The sequence below is a fragment of the Delphinapterus leucas genome, chromosome 10 (genome assembly GCF_059928025.1).
Source record: "Delphinapterus leucas isolate spDelLeu-1000000601 "Yukka" chromosome 10, BTC_Dleu_Yukka2, whole genome shotgun sequence".
Lineage (NCBI taxonomy): Eukaryota > Metazoa > Chordata > Mammalia > Artiodactyla > Monodontidae > Delphinapterus > Delphinapterus leucas.
The window spans coordinates 81,346,028-81,360,585 of NC_143138.1; the positions used below are offsets into that span (position 1 = coordinate 81,346,028).

The 14,558-nt window shown below is 55.3% G+C and overlaps 2 protein-coding genes across 12 annotated transcripts in view; one reads left to right on the top strand and one right to left on the bottom strand.

The window, feature by feature from the left end:
- The window catches only part of SLC25A26 (solute carrier family 25 member 26), a 171,083-nt gene extending 160,376 nt beyond the window's left edge, over window positions 1-10,707 (top strand). For all 7 annotated transcript variants that reach the window (XM_022572609.3, XM_022572608.2, XM_089919535.1 and 4 more), the window contains one exon: window positions 555-10,707. The gene's annotated coding sequence lies outside the window, so the exon portion shown is untranslated. The remainder of the gene's footprint in view (window positions 1-554) is intronic.
- Window positions 1-14,558, bottom strand: part of LRIG1 (leucine rich repeats and immunoglobulin like domains 1) — a 121,119-nt gene that overhangs the window by 16,989 nt on the left and 89,572 nt on the right. For 3 of the 5 annotated variants that reach the window (XM_089919527.1, XM_022572607.3, XM_089919529.1), the window contains 4 exons: window positions 12,631-12,774; window positions 10,119-10,199; window positions 4,532-4,603; window positions 3,689-3,760 (listed from right to left, as the gene is read on the bottom strand). In XM_089919527.1, coding sequence (XP_089775653.1) covers window positions 3,689-3,760; window positions 4,532-4,603; window positions 10,119-10,199; window positions 12,631-12,774 — 369 coding nt within the window. Of the gene's footprint in view, window positions 1-3,688; window positions 3,761-4,531; window positions 4,604-10,118; window positions 10,200-10,935; window positions 12,437-12,630; window positions 12,775-14,558 lie in introns of those variants that run through there. The other 2 variants (XM_089919530.1, XM_089919528.1) reach the window with 2 other exon arrangements.

Consider the following 14,558-nt stretch of genomic DNA (forward strand, 5'->3'; position numbering starts at 1 on the left):
CTCAGTGGGTTAGATTCTGCATCGCTGACAGGCCGCCAGGTGATGCTGACTCCGCTGGTCTAAGGGCCACACTTCAAGTAGCGGCCACCCGGAGTTCACACGTGTTCCACGACAGCCACTGCGCTCATGTGACCCCAGGGACGCCGTCTCCCGGCCTCTGACCATCCCACAGACAGGAGTAGCACAGCCTCCTCTCTGCTTTTTCCCACCCCCCTGATAAGCCACTTGGAGCGTCCAAGCTCAATCTAAGGCTCCGATCTAAAGTCCGAAACAAGCCCCGAGAAGGGCTCCTTTTTCTATATGGCTGCTCTGTTTTTATTTGGCAGAGCTGCATGTTTTCTTGCATCCAAATGTCAGCCTCGCGGGCGTGCTCCCCTCTTGTTTGTGTATTTATCTCCACACCAGCGCTATTCAGGAGGCCGGCAGGATTCGGCTCCGCTCCCTAAATAGTGCCTGTGAGTTAATTGCCACTGCCCAGGGAGCATGAGAACGCACAACTTGGGTTTTGTGAGGCTCCAACCAAAACAGAGAATATTTTCTTTTTCATTTCTCAGCAACTGAGGATCAGCTTTTTCAACAGAAATCGGAATCGCCATCTCTGCGGACATTCCTTCCTGAGGAGTCACTCGAAGATAAGTCAGCTGAGGGGCTGATGAGCTGCCGTGTTCCTGGAAGACCTCGGGCTGTGAGCTCAAGAGCGGAGGTTAGCCCGGCACAGGGATGGACACAGGACTTATTACATGCGCTTCCCTGGAATAAACTGTCCCCAGTACGTGGTGACAAAAAAGGGGTACCGGGATGCTCTGAAATTCCAAAAATGTCGCATGGGCCAGTGATAGAGCAATGGCTTCCTCCCCGCCCCCGCCACCACCATATTCCTCAGGCCCCTTTCTCGTTCTTCATTTCACTCTGACCTTCTAATGAGCAGGGAAACCATCAAACTAGTAAACAGCAAGGCGGAGAGAACCTGAAGGCAGAGAACCCAAGGCAGAGACGAAATGACATAGAATCTGCTCTTCGCTCCTCTCCTCACTGTTCCCGAATGAGCTGGGCATTGTAACCAAATAATTTTGGGAAGTGCTCATTCAAGACTGAAGTAATTGAGCACAAAGCCATTATAACAGGGATGCTTGCCCATATTAGACCTTACAATCAGCCCTAGGTTTTGTATTTGATGGGCGGTGGGGCCGTGCTTAGTGATACGTGGAGGGAGGCTCTGTTGAGGAGTTACTGTAGGTGGCGGACGGGCCCTCACAGGTGAGCGCGAAGAAGTGGCTGAATCACACCAGCCTCTGGAGAGCTTCCCAGGGCAGGCCGTGTGTGGTGGTTGGGAAGGCTGCCGCCAGGCACGGGAGAACTCACGAGCCCAGGCGAAGAGTGGAAAGGGCCTCTCCCCCTGTCAGAAGCACCGACGGCTTCCCATCAAGGGGCATCTGACGTGCCTGCCCCTTTCTGCAGGAAGGCCTGGGCACTACACACGGAAGTCTAGAGGAGGACACCGGCCATCTCGGGGAGACTTTAGGCCCTTTTGTCGGGGACAGGGACATATTTCATTCGAACCACAGGAACAAACTGGAGAAAACAAATCTGACGTTTATCCTTGATCAGAAATGTGTTTGGAAAGGGTTAAGCTTCACGTCATGCGTTCAGGGCATTTGCTGGCCGAGCTCCCTAGAGAATTTCCTGCCTCCTCTGCATGAAACCCTCCTCACACCGAGGGGTCCAGACCTTAGAAGACGGCAGGTACTCGGGGTGGACAGAAGGCTGTCCTAAAGAATGAGTCAGGATTAACGGGACGGAGGGAGAGAAATGGAGGCACCCGGTGGGACACCGACCTCCCCTCCACACGCACACATCACCTCCGAGACCAAGCGTAGGCCAGACGGGGGATCGCTGGTGACCCCAAGGCTCTGCAGCTTCCCGCAGCCAACAGGCACGGCCATTCCGGGCCCCCGCCTGCAGCCATCCCGGCACTCCGCTGGCTTATATCGCACATTTTCATGATTCCAACACCAAATGTGTTTCTAATCATCGCTTGTGGAAATTTACCCAGAGGATGACTAAGTGCACAGCACAACCTGCCTTGATCCAACGGGGGAAGAAAATGACCAAGTGGGATTAACCGTTTCTCCCATCAGAGGACTGGGCCCACGGCCGGCCCCAGCTGGTACATGCAGCGGTTGATGGGAAGCCTAGGCAGGGGGCCAAGGCTGAGCCTCCAGAACCACACGGATGCATTTGCGGGGGAGGGGATCCAAGCACCTGGAAGGGCCCAGTTAGTCCCAACTAGAAAACTGTCTCAGGAAACCTGAGTCTTTAGGAGGCCCAAAGGAAAATCTTCTCTCCCTGTCCTGCTCTCTTTCTCTCTCTTCCCTTTAACTGGATCTTTTTTACTTCCAACATGTCATTTGGGAAGTTTCAAAGACAGAAATGCTGGAGGGAAATGCACCGTGAACACTCACAGACACACCACTTTGTAAAATCTGAATGTTCTGTGATACCTGCTTTATCACATATCTATCCAAGTGTCCATCCTTCCACGAACTCCCGTTCTAAGATCAGGACCCTTACGAGAAAGGGCACGAACTTGACAGACTTGAATCTCGCAGGACACTGAACGTCGTGAGGCCAGGGCCCGTCCACCTCGCCTCCCCTCACTCACCCCAGGGAATGCCACTGGGGCCTCTTCCTGCTTCGGTTTCCAACTATGGGGACTGCACCCCCCTACTGCCCCATTCCTCCCCTCCCCGCCACCACCGAGGGTCCACCAGGATTGGCCGCAGGGACGAGGATGAGCTCAGGGTGCAAAGACGGCCATTGGCATGCCCGATTTTCTCAGCACTTGTAGGGACCCAAAGCTGCACCTTTAGGGAACTAAACATTATGGCTCAAAGTCAATGGCTGCAGAATCGGATTCACGTACAGGAAGAAGAAAAGAAACCTGGGTGTTGCTACCTGAATACTTAGATGAGCTCCTCTGCCAGAGACTAGGACACAGGCAAGCTCTTCTAACCCTTGTCGCTCATGGGCCCACAAGGCAAGTCTGCAGCAGCAGCATCACGGCCCACAAACACCACGGGGGCCCTGGGAACACGCGTGCGCTGGGCGTCTCCTCACTCTCCCACGGTACGTGTCACCATCCCACGGAGAGCTCTGCCCTGCTCACAGCCCACCCAAATCTTTTAAGAAGCCCCTCTCAATACAAGCCCTTCATTGTAGGCACCCCTAAAAGATGAAGCACTTGTTCTTGACATAATGAAAGGGAGGACTATCCATTTTACAGAAGAGAGTTCGTTTCACATCATCCAGAGCAGCGGTTAGTCAACGACGGCCTGCAGGCCCACTGCCTGCTTTTGTAAATAAGAATTTATTGGCGCACGGCCACACCTATTCGTTTATGTATTATTTATGGCTGGTTTCTGCTACAAGAGTCAAGTTGTCATGGCAGAGGCCCTGTGGCCCAAAAAGTTGAAAATATTTACTGTGGCCCTGTAAGCAAAAGTATACTGACCCCTGATTCAGAATAAGCCCCCAGAGGGCATTTTTTTTCAAAAAGACAATTGAACTTACAGACAACTATAAACGATCACAACTGTTATATAAAATAAAGCATAATGCAATTAAGGCACTTCTTACTCTGAAATCCTCTACTCACGTTAACTGGGGCCACAGAATCCCCGGTACTTACAGCTCTTTAAGATTCTTCATCTTCACAAAGGCATCAAACTGGACAGATCTGATTGCATTCTCTCCAAGGTTCCTGAAAAAGAACATTCTTTACTTAGGCAAAGAAACTCCAGGCGCTCTTCAAGTCAGCCACGTGTTTGCGCCACGACGCTCAGGGATTTTTCCTGACAGCCCAGGCTTCGCCAATGAACCACAGGCACTAGCCAGACACCCATGTCCTGTCCTAAGGCCACTGTAAGCGGCTATTATTTCACCTACATTGACACGTGCAATAACTCTGGAACGAGCCAGCCTTAAGGGTGGCATCAAAGCTAAGCCAAGGCCCGCTCAGCAAGTCAACAGGCAAAACTTTCCCAACAGGATTGTGGTCGCACTTGATTCAAAGACAAAATACCCTAAGAATCAAATACTAGAGGCATCCGCCTCAGTTGGTGACACACGGACGTCTCAGGGCTGGCTCCGTCCTCTTCCTCCCAGGCTCTCAGAGGCAAACACACCAGGCGGAACCTCCCAGTTAAACCCAACGTGTACTCAGCACTGCGGCGCTGCTTTAGCAGCATAAAGGGTCCTGGCGGAAGTGGAAGGGAGCCCAGGGCCTGAGCAGGCCCAGGCAATGGGGAGGCCAGGCAGGAGGACGGTATTTATCTGAACACCGAGTGGCCATATGTTCTGTAACCGTTTCTGGCATAGGCAAGACGAAGGCCAAAGTTGAAGCTGACTTAGAAGGAAGCAGCTGGCGTTTCCAAATAGCCTGTTTCTCGGTTTACAAAGATGCTTTTAAATTGCTCACAGGCTTCCCCGGCAGCCACGTTTGGCAGGCCTGTGGGTCGGGGAAGGTACTCACAGGTGCTCCAGACCTTCCAGCCCTGAGAACGCTCTCTTAGCCACGGACTTGATCTTGTTTCCCGACAGAGTTCTGCAGTTTCCAAACATCCAGAAACAGAGGTGGCGTGGGAGCGGGAGGGAGAGCAACAAGGGAGGGTGGGGAGAAAGAGAACACACAATTAGGGTGGTGCTATCTGATAAGTCTGTCCAGGGAGAGGCAGGTGGAAATCTGACCCGTGCCGAGATTATGCATCTGCGGTATGTGGGCCCTCCCCCTTCTGAAATGAAATACTTTTACCTTTATTAGAATTTAACAGTGATGACAGGTAGGAATTGCATGCACTGTCTCGCCAAAAAGGCCCCTTGCAGTGTTAAGTGGAAATCACCTTGTCCAGCCCGGGCTCGCTCGCTCTCTCTAAGGACCACCCTGGGGGGAATGTAGCCATAGTCCCACAGGGGAGAGAGAACTCACCACTGCTCCAGCGAGAGGAAGCAGTCAGGAGGAAAACTCTTGGAACTAAAAACTACCACCCACTTCTGAAAGCTGCCTTCTGGGGATAAAGGTCCCCAGAGGAGGCAAGAGGAGGACAGGACAGTGGGTATCTATGGAGACGGCCCCCCAGCTCCGGGGCACACGCTGGCAGCCAGGATGCGGCCACAGTGCACTGCACCCCTTCCTGCGAGAAGGCCCCTCGGCTCTTCAGCAAGAGCCCGGGTTTTAAATGATGCCAACGGCCCGAGGTTATTAAATCCTAGATAGACAGGTCCTCAACGGTCAGCCCCCCAGGCTATCTAGTGCCTGTACCTGGACCACCTACCCATGAGAAGGGGGGTCTCGCTTCCAGAGAATTCCAATCACAATCTCATAAGTGACTGTCAAGAGTTTTCTCAGAAACCCAAATCTGGCCCCTGCAGTACACATGGAAGAAATGGATGCTTCTTCCATGGGCTGTGTCATCCAAAGGGAAGTCTGTGTTGGAATTGGGGTAGGGGTGGCGCCTAGAGTGGCTGGACATTGGGAATGAAAAGCATCGAGGTTCCAGTTTTCCCTCCTCGTTATCAGATGCTCTGATGAGAGCCCACCAAGGAGTTCCCTCTAACTGCTGCTGGCACAGGAAATTCTGCCAGCGGACACCTGAGGTAGTGCTGACAAGTATGGGGCTCTTTGACGATGGTGTCCACCGGGACTCTCCAAAGGGTAGGTTAAGAAGGACGTGGGCTGCTGGGAACCAGCTCCTGGGAGGTCTCAGCACCGCAGATGTGGGACAGGGACTCCTAGGCACCGAGGGCAGGTGATCAGGAGAAAGCCTTCGAGAAAGGCAGGCCGGCTCAGCCCCTCACCAGGAGGGGGGATTCCTTGTCTAGAACCCACCGAGAACCAGGGGAAAGATCTCGACTAAAGGCCAGATCTACCTTCAGACCTTCGTTAAGACGGGACCCACAAGGGAAAACAGCAAGCACACAGCCCTCCCTGAAAAGAGGGAAGAAAAGAAATGCGAGCCTTGAAGAAAACCAAAGACGGCAGGGCAGCCTGGCACTGCCTGCCACACGGGCCCCAGGCTTCCACCCAAGTGCCAAAGGCTCCTGGGGCCCGGCAGGCAAGGACCAGGAGGCTGCCTCCAGGAGATGGGATCACACACACAGAGGACCCAGCCCTCGCCAGGGGACTCGGGAGGCAGCTGGACCACAGGGCTGCCGCACCCCAAGTGCGTCAGGATGGGTGCCCCCCCAGGTCCTCTGCTGATGCAGCCCCCCTGGCAACTCTGGGCTCGGCCCTCAGACAAAGCAGCTCTGTGCCCTGCCTCCGGAGGGTAAAGGAGCACAACGGCCAGAGAGCCCTTTGCCTTCTCCTTCTCTGGGAGGCAGTCTGCATGGATGTGAGAACAACCTCACCCAGAAAGCGTTCCCACAACTGCACCACAGAGCAAGTCCAGCCAGCACCAGCCCGCAGGGCACCAAAGCCCGGCGCTACTGAGAGCACTGCCAACCTCTCACTCACTCAGATGCCCCAGGCCGAGCCACTGCGGGCTCCAGGTCCTAGTGAACGGTATTGAACTGTTTAGTGAAATCTTCCGTAAACGAGATCCAGGAAAAAAAGCTGTGCTTTATATCATCCATTAAATATTAGTCACGTTGGCCTCTCCTACCGCGAGGGCAGGCCGCTACTCCTAACGGCGACAGCACCAATAAAACAAACTCTCAAAGGCTCGATGATTCAGGAGCTCATCATCCTGCTGCTGGATTACAGTAGGTCCTCACATTCCCCAGCAGGCGTCTGTGGGTGGGGGCCGGGGCTCGGCTAGCAGACTGTGGTTCCAGTGACAGGCCGCTGTGTGCAGATGGGAGAGCTGGGGCTGTGGGCCAGGCGTGTCCCCGTGCCTCTGTGCCACGTGCTGGTGGGCAGCGGAGACGTGGCGCACCTGATCAATGGCTCCCCAGAAGGCAGAGCCGGCCCCATGTCCCCCGCGCCAGCGACCTGGAGCAGACGGCGACCCTGGGGATCACTTATCACACCCTCTCCCCCATCCCCGCCAACCCAGCCAAGGGTCTTGCGGCTCTTGCCGCCTTCACCCCAGGAAGGCTGAAGGGCAGCAGGTACTGCTGTGTCACTCGGCCCCCTGCCCCCAGGAATGCCCTGGAGAGAGCTGGAACCACGGGGCGGCACCTGCCTCCTCTTCGTCCGCAAGTGGCCGAACCCTCCCCTCTGCGGCTGACCTGTGCTCCAGAAACCCTGCCTCCCCTCCTCACTGGGCTATGAGCTCAGCAGGCCCCCAGCAGGTGTTCCGAAAGCATTCTGGAAGGAGGGGCGTCGGGCGGGTGAGTGTAATAAACGCCCTGCCAGGAAGCTCCGGATTGAGGAACCGTCCCAAACGGCTGTGTTCAGCAGAGGGCAGGGCAGGCTTCACAGACGGAAGCCCTTTATGGCTCCGCTGCTCACGTGTTCCTTTCCTGGAAGACTGTTTTAGTTTCGGGCTGCCCTTGGGCACGGCAGGGAGAACCCCGGGTCCTCAACTAAGAGAGTGCAGGCCAGCCAGCGTGTCCACCTTCCCTTCTGAGGGAGGTCTCTGACCTCCGCCCCTCAGCTGCTTCCACCGCCGAGCCCACCAGCGGCTCTAGAGGGACAGCCCTCCTCCTGGCTGATGTGAGGCCCCCCCCCTCCACATTTCTAATGGGTCCGACAGACTCACCACCAGGCCGCTTAAACAGGGCCTCTCGGTGGCACAGCCACGCCGCGGAGCGTCCGCGCGTTGCTCTGGAGAGACCAGCACGGGTTCCTCCCCGCTTCATTCAACAAACGTTGACTCAACACCGTTAGCAGTTAGGAAGGCGGCTCCAGGCTGCACACGGGCTGGTTTATGTGGAACCAGAAGCCCAGCGTCCCCAAGGGCCAGGCACACCTCATGAGGCAGGAAGAGCCTCCATGGCCCACTCACAGTGCTTTCTAACCAGAGCTGTGCACCCGGATCACAGGAAAGCACGGGCCTTCCTTTTCCCCTCTTAATGCGGAAGATTTCACACACCCGCATAGGCAGACGGGAGGGTGTCGTGAGCCCCACGTGCCCGCCACACAGCTACGACCGTCACCTGATGGTGCCAATCCTGTTTCGTCTCTGCCCACTCCTCACTCCCAACCCGGGCTGGACCACTGGGAATATCTATCACATAGTTTTCTTTTTTTATCCAAGAAGAGGATTTTTTTTTTTTTTAATCTTTTGCAACATGACCCCAACACCATGGCACCTAAGTAAATGACCGCATATATTTAATCATATTAAGGAACCACTGTCACTGTCCCGATTTCCCCCAGTTGTGTGCATCTCTCCGTTTTTTTTTGGAAAAGGATACAAGAGCCTCCAGGCCTAAGATCCTGATCAGTGGGGCTGGGTGGGAGGAGACTGGACACTGTATTTTACAGTGTCACCGTGAACCCACTGCTTCCAAACACCCACGTCAAGCGGCTCAGTGCAAGCAAGGGTTGCCTTCTTGGGACTTTACACAGGACTGTTACCCCAGTCCAGTGGATCAAACGCTGGACTGTTACCCTAGTCCAGTAGGAGAACATGCTGGGGAACAGACAGCAGGCGATTAGGAAGGCGGCTCTAGGCTACGGACAGCGAACGGCTTTTGCAGAACCGGAAGCCCTAGTGCCCTCAAGGGTCACCGCCCCCAGCTGGCAGGGAAGAGCCTCCTGGAAGCCGTGACACCCAAGAACCGGCTCCAGGTTCCACCGCCGGGACAGGCCCCGCAGAGAAGGCTTGTGTTGAATGGCTGCTCAGGCGCCCAGCACCCCGGCTCCACCATCCCCGCAGCTGCATCCCCAGCTTGAGGCTCCTCTGGTCAATGACAGGCCTCTGTCCCACCCCGTCGTGCTGTCCTGGCTCTTCCCAAGCCTGCTGGGTAAAGGGTCCAGGAGGTGGGGGAGAAAGGAGCATTTTTTTAGGGGAGAAAAAGAAGGCCGACAGGCACTTGTGACCCACTGTCAGAACGCAGGAGCCTCAAGAAGAGAACGAATCGTCAGACAGCCAAAACGGCTGACGCGTACAACTCCCAGACTAGTAAACGCGTGAAAAACCCCACTTTTCAAAACAAATTAGAAACGTTAACTCTGCAGAAAGACCCTCCCAACACAGGCTTTCCCGGAGCCTCGCCCTCCACTGCTGCTTTCAAAATATTTACTTTATCCTCGTGCTCTGCTCGGCTCGCCGTCACCACAACAGGCTGGGGGAGACGGAGTGGGGGCCGTCTTCTGTCTTGTCCTCCTCCAATCCCTCCCCCACAGCAGCTAGTAACAGTGATAACAGCTCCCACCCCCATGCCTATATGTTCCTTGGGAGGCATCTGTAGAGTGCTGGGGAGATGCAGAAAGAGGGTAGGACTAGGGGAGGCACAAGGCTTCGGGGCCACACAGGTGAGTCCCAGGCCTGCCGCCCACCGGCTGTGTGATCTTGGGCAAAATCCCTTCCCCTGTGTTTCCTCATCTGCAGTAGAAAGGATGCGTGACACGGCCTGGCCTCCTGAGACAGACGTCACACGCACGCACGCGCGCACACGCACGCACACACACACGCGCACACATATACACACACACGCCTCGCAAATTCTAGGAGCTTAGAAAAACAAACCCCAAACACCAGAAGCCTTGAATAAAAAACACCTACTGTATGGTAATGATTGTTTCCATTTACGATTATGATTGACAACAAAAAAGACTGCCCGAAGACTCAAAACCATCAAGAGTTACTTGGCTTCAGACGTTTAGAATTTCTAGAAATTCAGTAAGAGGGCAAGACTCCTTTGAGCAAAGAACAACAAAAAAGTTGGCTGTTTTCACATCAGTCAAGAATTGAACGGGAGAAAAGACCCAACGGGCCTCCAAACACCAGCTCTCCAGCCCCAAAGAAACCAACACCCAGGGCAGCGATGAGGTGGCGGGTCAGGGAGAAGGTGGGATGCCTTCTGCCCCCCTATTCAGACTTTCCTTCCCAAACAAAAGAAGATAAATGTGCCAACGCTCCCAGGGGCGGGCGCAGAACACACGGTGTAGGGGCCCGTGGAGCCGTCTCCATGCACCAGCCCCACGGATCTTCCGACGCCCAGATACTCACAGCTTGCTGAGGCTGTCAAGCCCTGTGAAGGCACCACTGGTGTCCTCGATTGTCCCCGAAATCTCGTTGTGGTCCAGGTCCCTGGGGAGGAGACAGACAGAAAGCTCACCATTCAGTCTGTGGCAGGAAGAGAGACTCACACCCATTCTGCCACCTTGAAGAAGCTCGAAACATCTCGGTGTGTTCTAGGTGCCCAAACGGAACATCCAGTTAAGATTGGAGGTGTGGGCTTCCCTGGTGGCACAGTGGTTAAGAATCCACCTGCCTATACAGGGGACACGGCTTTGAGCCCTGGTCTGGGAAGATCCCACATGCCGCGGAGCAACTAAGACCGTGCACCGCAACTAGTGAGCCTGCGCTCTAGAGCCCGCGAGCCACAACTACTGAGACTACGTGCCACAACTACTGAAGCCTGCGCGCCTAGAGCCCGTGCTCTGCAACGAGAGAAGCCACCGCAATGAGAAGACCGTGCACCACCACGAAGAGTAGCCCCCGCTCGCCCCAACTAGAGAAAGCCCACGTGCAGCAACGAAAACCCAACACAGCCAAAAATAATAAAAATAAATAGATAAATTAATTAAAAAAAAAAGATTAGGGGCATGGCCACTCAGCCACCCTGCCGTGAGAACTGGCTTTCTCAGCCTCGCAACACAGCTGACGTAGGCCTTGGACTGGCAGCTCCCCAGCTGCATGTGCTGCTCCCCAGTGGGCACATGCCAGGCCCCAGCAGAAAGCCTGCTTTGGATTCTGCCCCCAAAGAGCGGACTTCTGTCCACTGCTCTGAGAATGAGTCCGAAAGATTCCCTAAGGTTCCCACCTGCTTTCACCCCAGCCAGGGTCCCTTTCCTGGACTTGACCGAGAAACTGCAGAAGGCACATGGAGGAAAGGACAGGGAAGAAAGAGGCCCCGGCACAGGGCCCTCCCTAGTGGGTTTGGCGCCCAGAGCCCGTCTCCCCCCAGGGCCTGCACAGGTGCTGACTCCCAGCCAGGGACGACATCTGGGTGCTGAGTCAGACTGGTGACCCAACTGCCAAGACCAGAGGACCAGGCCAACTTTTCGGCCCAGTCTCCGCCAACAATGCAAATCACAAGGCCAATGACTCAGCTTCCTCCCCCAGCTTCCAAGGGCAGGTCACCCCAGCGGGCAACACACCCCACCTGGCGACCAGGCCCCCGTGCTGCCCTGGGCTGGCCCGCTCCAACTTTCCACGAGCTCCACCACACCTTCACCTCCTGAGCCTCAGCAGACGCGGGCCAGGACCAGAAAGGATGCTGCTCTCGGCTCCCGTGAGCGCCAGCGGGGAGGGGAGCTCGGACCTTGGAGAGAAATGCTCATTCTGACCTTTACTTTACAAGCGGAAGCTCAGAGCCGAGATCCTGAGGCTGGAAGGGCCTCCTCCTTTCATCAGGTTCCTCCCATTATCTTGGTCCTGAAACACCCGGGACCCGGGGCTGCTGCTCTGTAGGCCTGTCTCCCTGCTCCGAGCCCGGTTGCCAAAGTTTTTTCTCACTTCTCTGGCCTCCTCAGTCTGAACGTCCCGGCCTTGTCATTCAGCACTGCCATGGCTCCGAGGCTGACCTCGGCTTGAGCAGCCTGGCGTCCGGGCTCTTTCTCACTCCTCCACGACCTGGCATGAAAGCCTTCTCTGCCGCCTCTGCCAAGCGCAAGTGCAAAGGACTTCCTCCCCGTCATGCTGGAATAGGCCGCTCTTTCTGCAGGGGGCACAGCTGGGAGGGAGGCCTCAGACCCCACGGCCACTGCCTGTTGAAATCCAGATGCCGCTCCCACCGTCCCCAACCCCCGCTTTATGGCTTCTTGTTCTGTTGCCTGGAAGTTCTCGAAAGCCCAGAAAAGCCCAGAAAATTTTAAGTCCCAGAAAAGCACCCTGCAGCAACTCCTGGCAACTCCCTCCACCTCACGGGGAACTTCGAGGGAAATGACATGATCATCTCCATTGTGTTAAATGACCCTAAAAAGGCTCCGGGAGAGACACGGGATTCCCTCATCACCTCTTCTGGAAACGGGCGTCCTGGAGGCAGGCTATATGCTGAAGAAGTTGAGACGTTAGCCCAAAACACGAGCCTCAGGATTGCCCTGTGGCTCAGATAGAAATACTCGGGACTGAAACGTGGAAGTCGCAGCGGGAAGGCTCAGGATGGGAAAGACGGCCCCAAGGCTGCTGATCTGCGGGCGGCAGCGCGCAGCCTGGGGAACCTTTCCCACTGCCGGACCCCACGTCCCGCCAAGCGCACTGCAGGAACCAGTGCGTGGTGATGACAGTTTTCTTTGAGTCGTCATCCCTCTAGGCACCACCCCGGGGGGGAACGAGGGACACTTTTCTGCTCAGCTAGCTCTTTTTCGATTTATTACATGAAACTTTGAGAGTCTGGCACACATCACAGGTCAGCTTTGGATCTAATTCTGACTCAAGACCAATGAGAAGGGAGTGCAGTGAGGCAGCTGGTCTGCTCTGTTCTGCTCTCCCACCAGCCCAACGGGGAAAGACGCACAAGACACGCAGGCTTCGGAGCCCCCGGAAGGCGCCTTCCGCAATGTGACTGATGGGGTTGTGGCTGAGGCGCAGAATGCGCAAGCTGCTCAGGTCAGCCAGGCTCTCCTCGTCCAGCCGGGTCAGATTATTGAAGGACAGGATCCTGAGGAAGGGGAGGGGAAAGCAAACATCACCATCAGGTTGCACGGCATTGCCCTCCCTCTCGTCTCCCGAACGTAGAGCCACGGTCGGCCAGTCACCTAGGTCCCAGCGGGAAGGGATACGCCCACGAGGATCCCAAGGGCAAAATGGTCTCACAGCTAGAAACCCACCAGGGCTTGGTACCCATACATTTTGACTCCTGGAAGGAGGGCTGTAAACTGTGAGCACTACACAGCACAGGGTCATACAACAAAGAACCGCAAGGCTCCAACCCCTGCATACACCTGGTGTCCATGGCTGGTCCTGATTCAGGCCATGACAGATCTCTCACGGCTGTGGCCTGAGACTCTGGACAGGACGCCAGCGGGTTCTCATAGTGAGCAAGGGAGCCGGACAGCTTCCCAGCATCGGCCAGCAGAGGGCACCACCAGCCACTGCCTGGAACAAGCCTTCCTCACTGAACTGCAGGCCTCACCTGGGCAGCACCGGGGGGGGGGGGGGGGGGGACCAGAGTCTCCCATCCGGGCTACCTTGCCCTCACCCAAGCCAGCCTCTTAGCACGATCCCCCTACCGTAAGTAAGGAACACACCTCCAATCACACACCTTCCCTGAGCATCAGAATCAATCTTTCTTTCCTCCCAGCACAGTCCCTGCGTCTCTGACATAGCCCTGGGTTGGTTACTTAGCATATTAGTCATCTATCCTCAAAAAATGGAATCTCTGGGCTGGGGCAGGAGGAAGGAAAATAAATTCGGAGAAGATTAGCAAGTTTTTAAAGGTAGCAGGGAGTGACAGTTTTTGTCTCCTGGAAAAATAAGTCATGGTGCCTGTCAGTTGCAGAGACCTGGCAGGAGATCAAAATTACATCCTCACCTGCAATTAAAGAATTTAGTTTAAAGGAGGGGCGGGACACACACGTGGAAAGCAACTCTAAATCTGGCTCTAAGGTTACCTGGGTGTCGGGCAAAATGCTAGGCTGGTCAGGGGACACTCCCGTGACCTTCTCTGCCCCTTTGGAAGGGCACAGAAAGCAGCCGGAGGGGGCACAGGGAGTGTGCCCCTCACCGCTGCCTCAGCACCAGGGCGCACACACCCTCTGCGATTCAGAGCCTGTGCAAGTACGGGGCCCCCGGGGGCTGAGAAGACCTCTCCCGCTTCCCTGTGGCTCCCAGGCCTGGACAGCGGAAAACCATGGGTCCTGGGAGTTCCCTAGCGGGGTCAGGGCCTGACGGAAGAGTCTTTCAGAAGCCATCCCATTCCACATGAGAATACCGTGCAGGTGCACTGCCTGGAAGGGTCAGGAAGCTAAACCCAAAGGGTTAACACACACACACACACACACACACACACATATACACACACAATCCAAGGAAAGCCAGCCACAGGAAAGAGGTGGGACTATTGATTTCTGCATTAGGTAATGATGGACTCACTGAAATATAAACTCCAGGTCAGAGTGGGGTGGGTGGGGAAGGGAGAGGGGGGAAGAAGGAGGGGAGCTGGTGGAGGGGAAGAACGTGGACAAATAGATAAAAACACTAGCTGCAAGACTCAGCACTAGGTTTAAACATCCCCTTAAGTTTGCCTGCTGAGGGCAAGAGACAGACAAGAAAGACAGGCTTGGCACTTGTAATGATTCACCTCAGTCGGTGAGTCTTTCCCTACAGTCAAGCCTAGAAAAAAGAAAACCCACCCAAACTGTCTTAAAAAAAAAAGAAAGAAATATACTGGACTACACCAGAATTGAACAACCTTGAACATATTAAGTTGAGATGAAAACCATG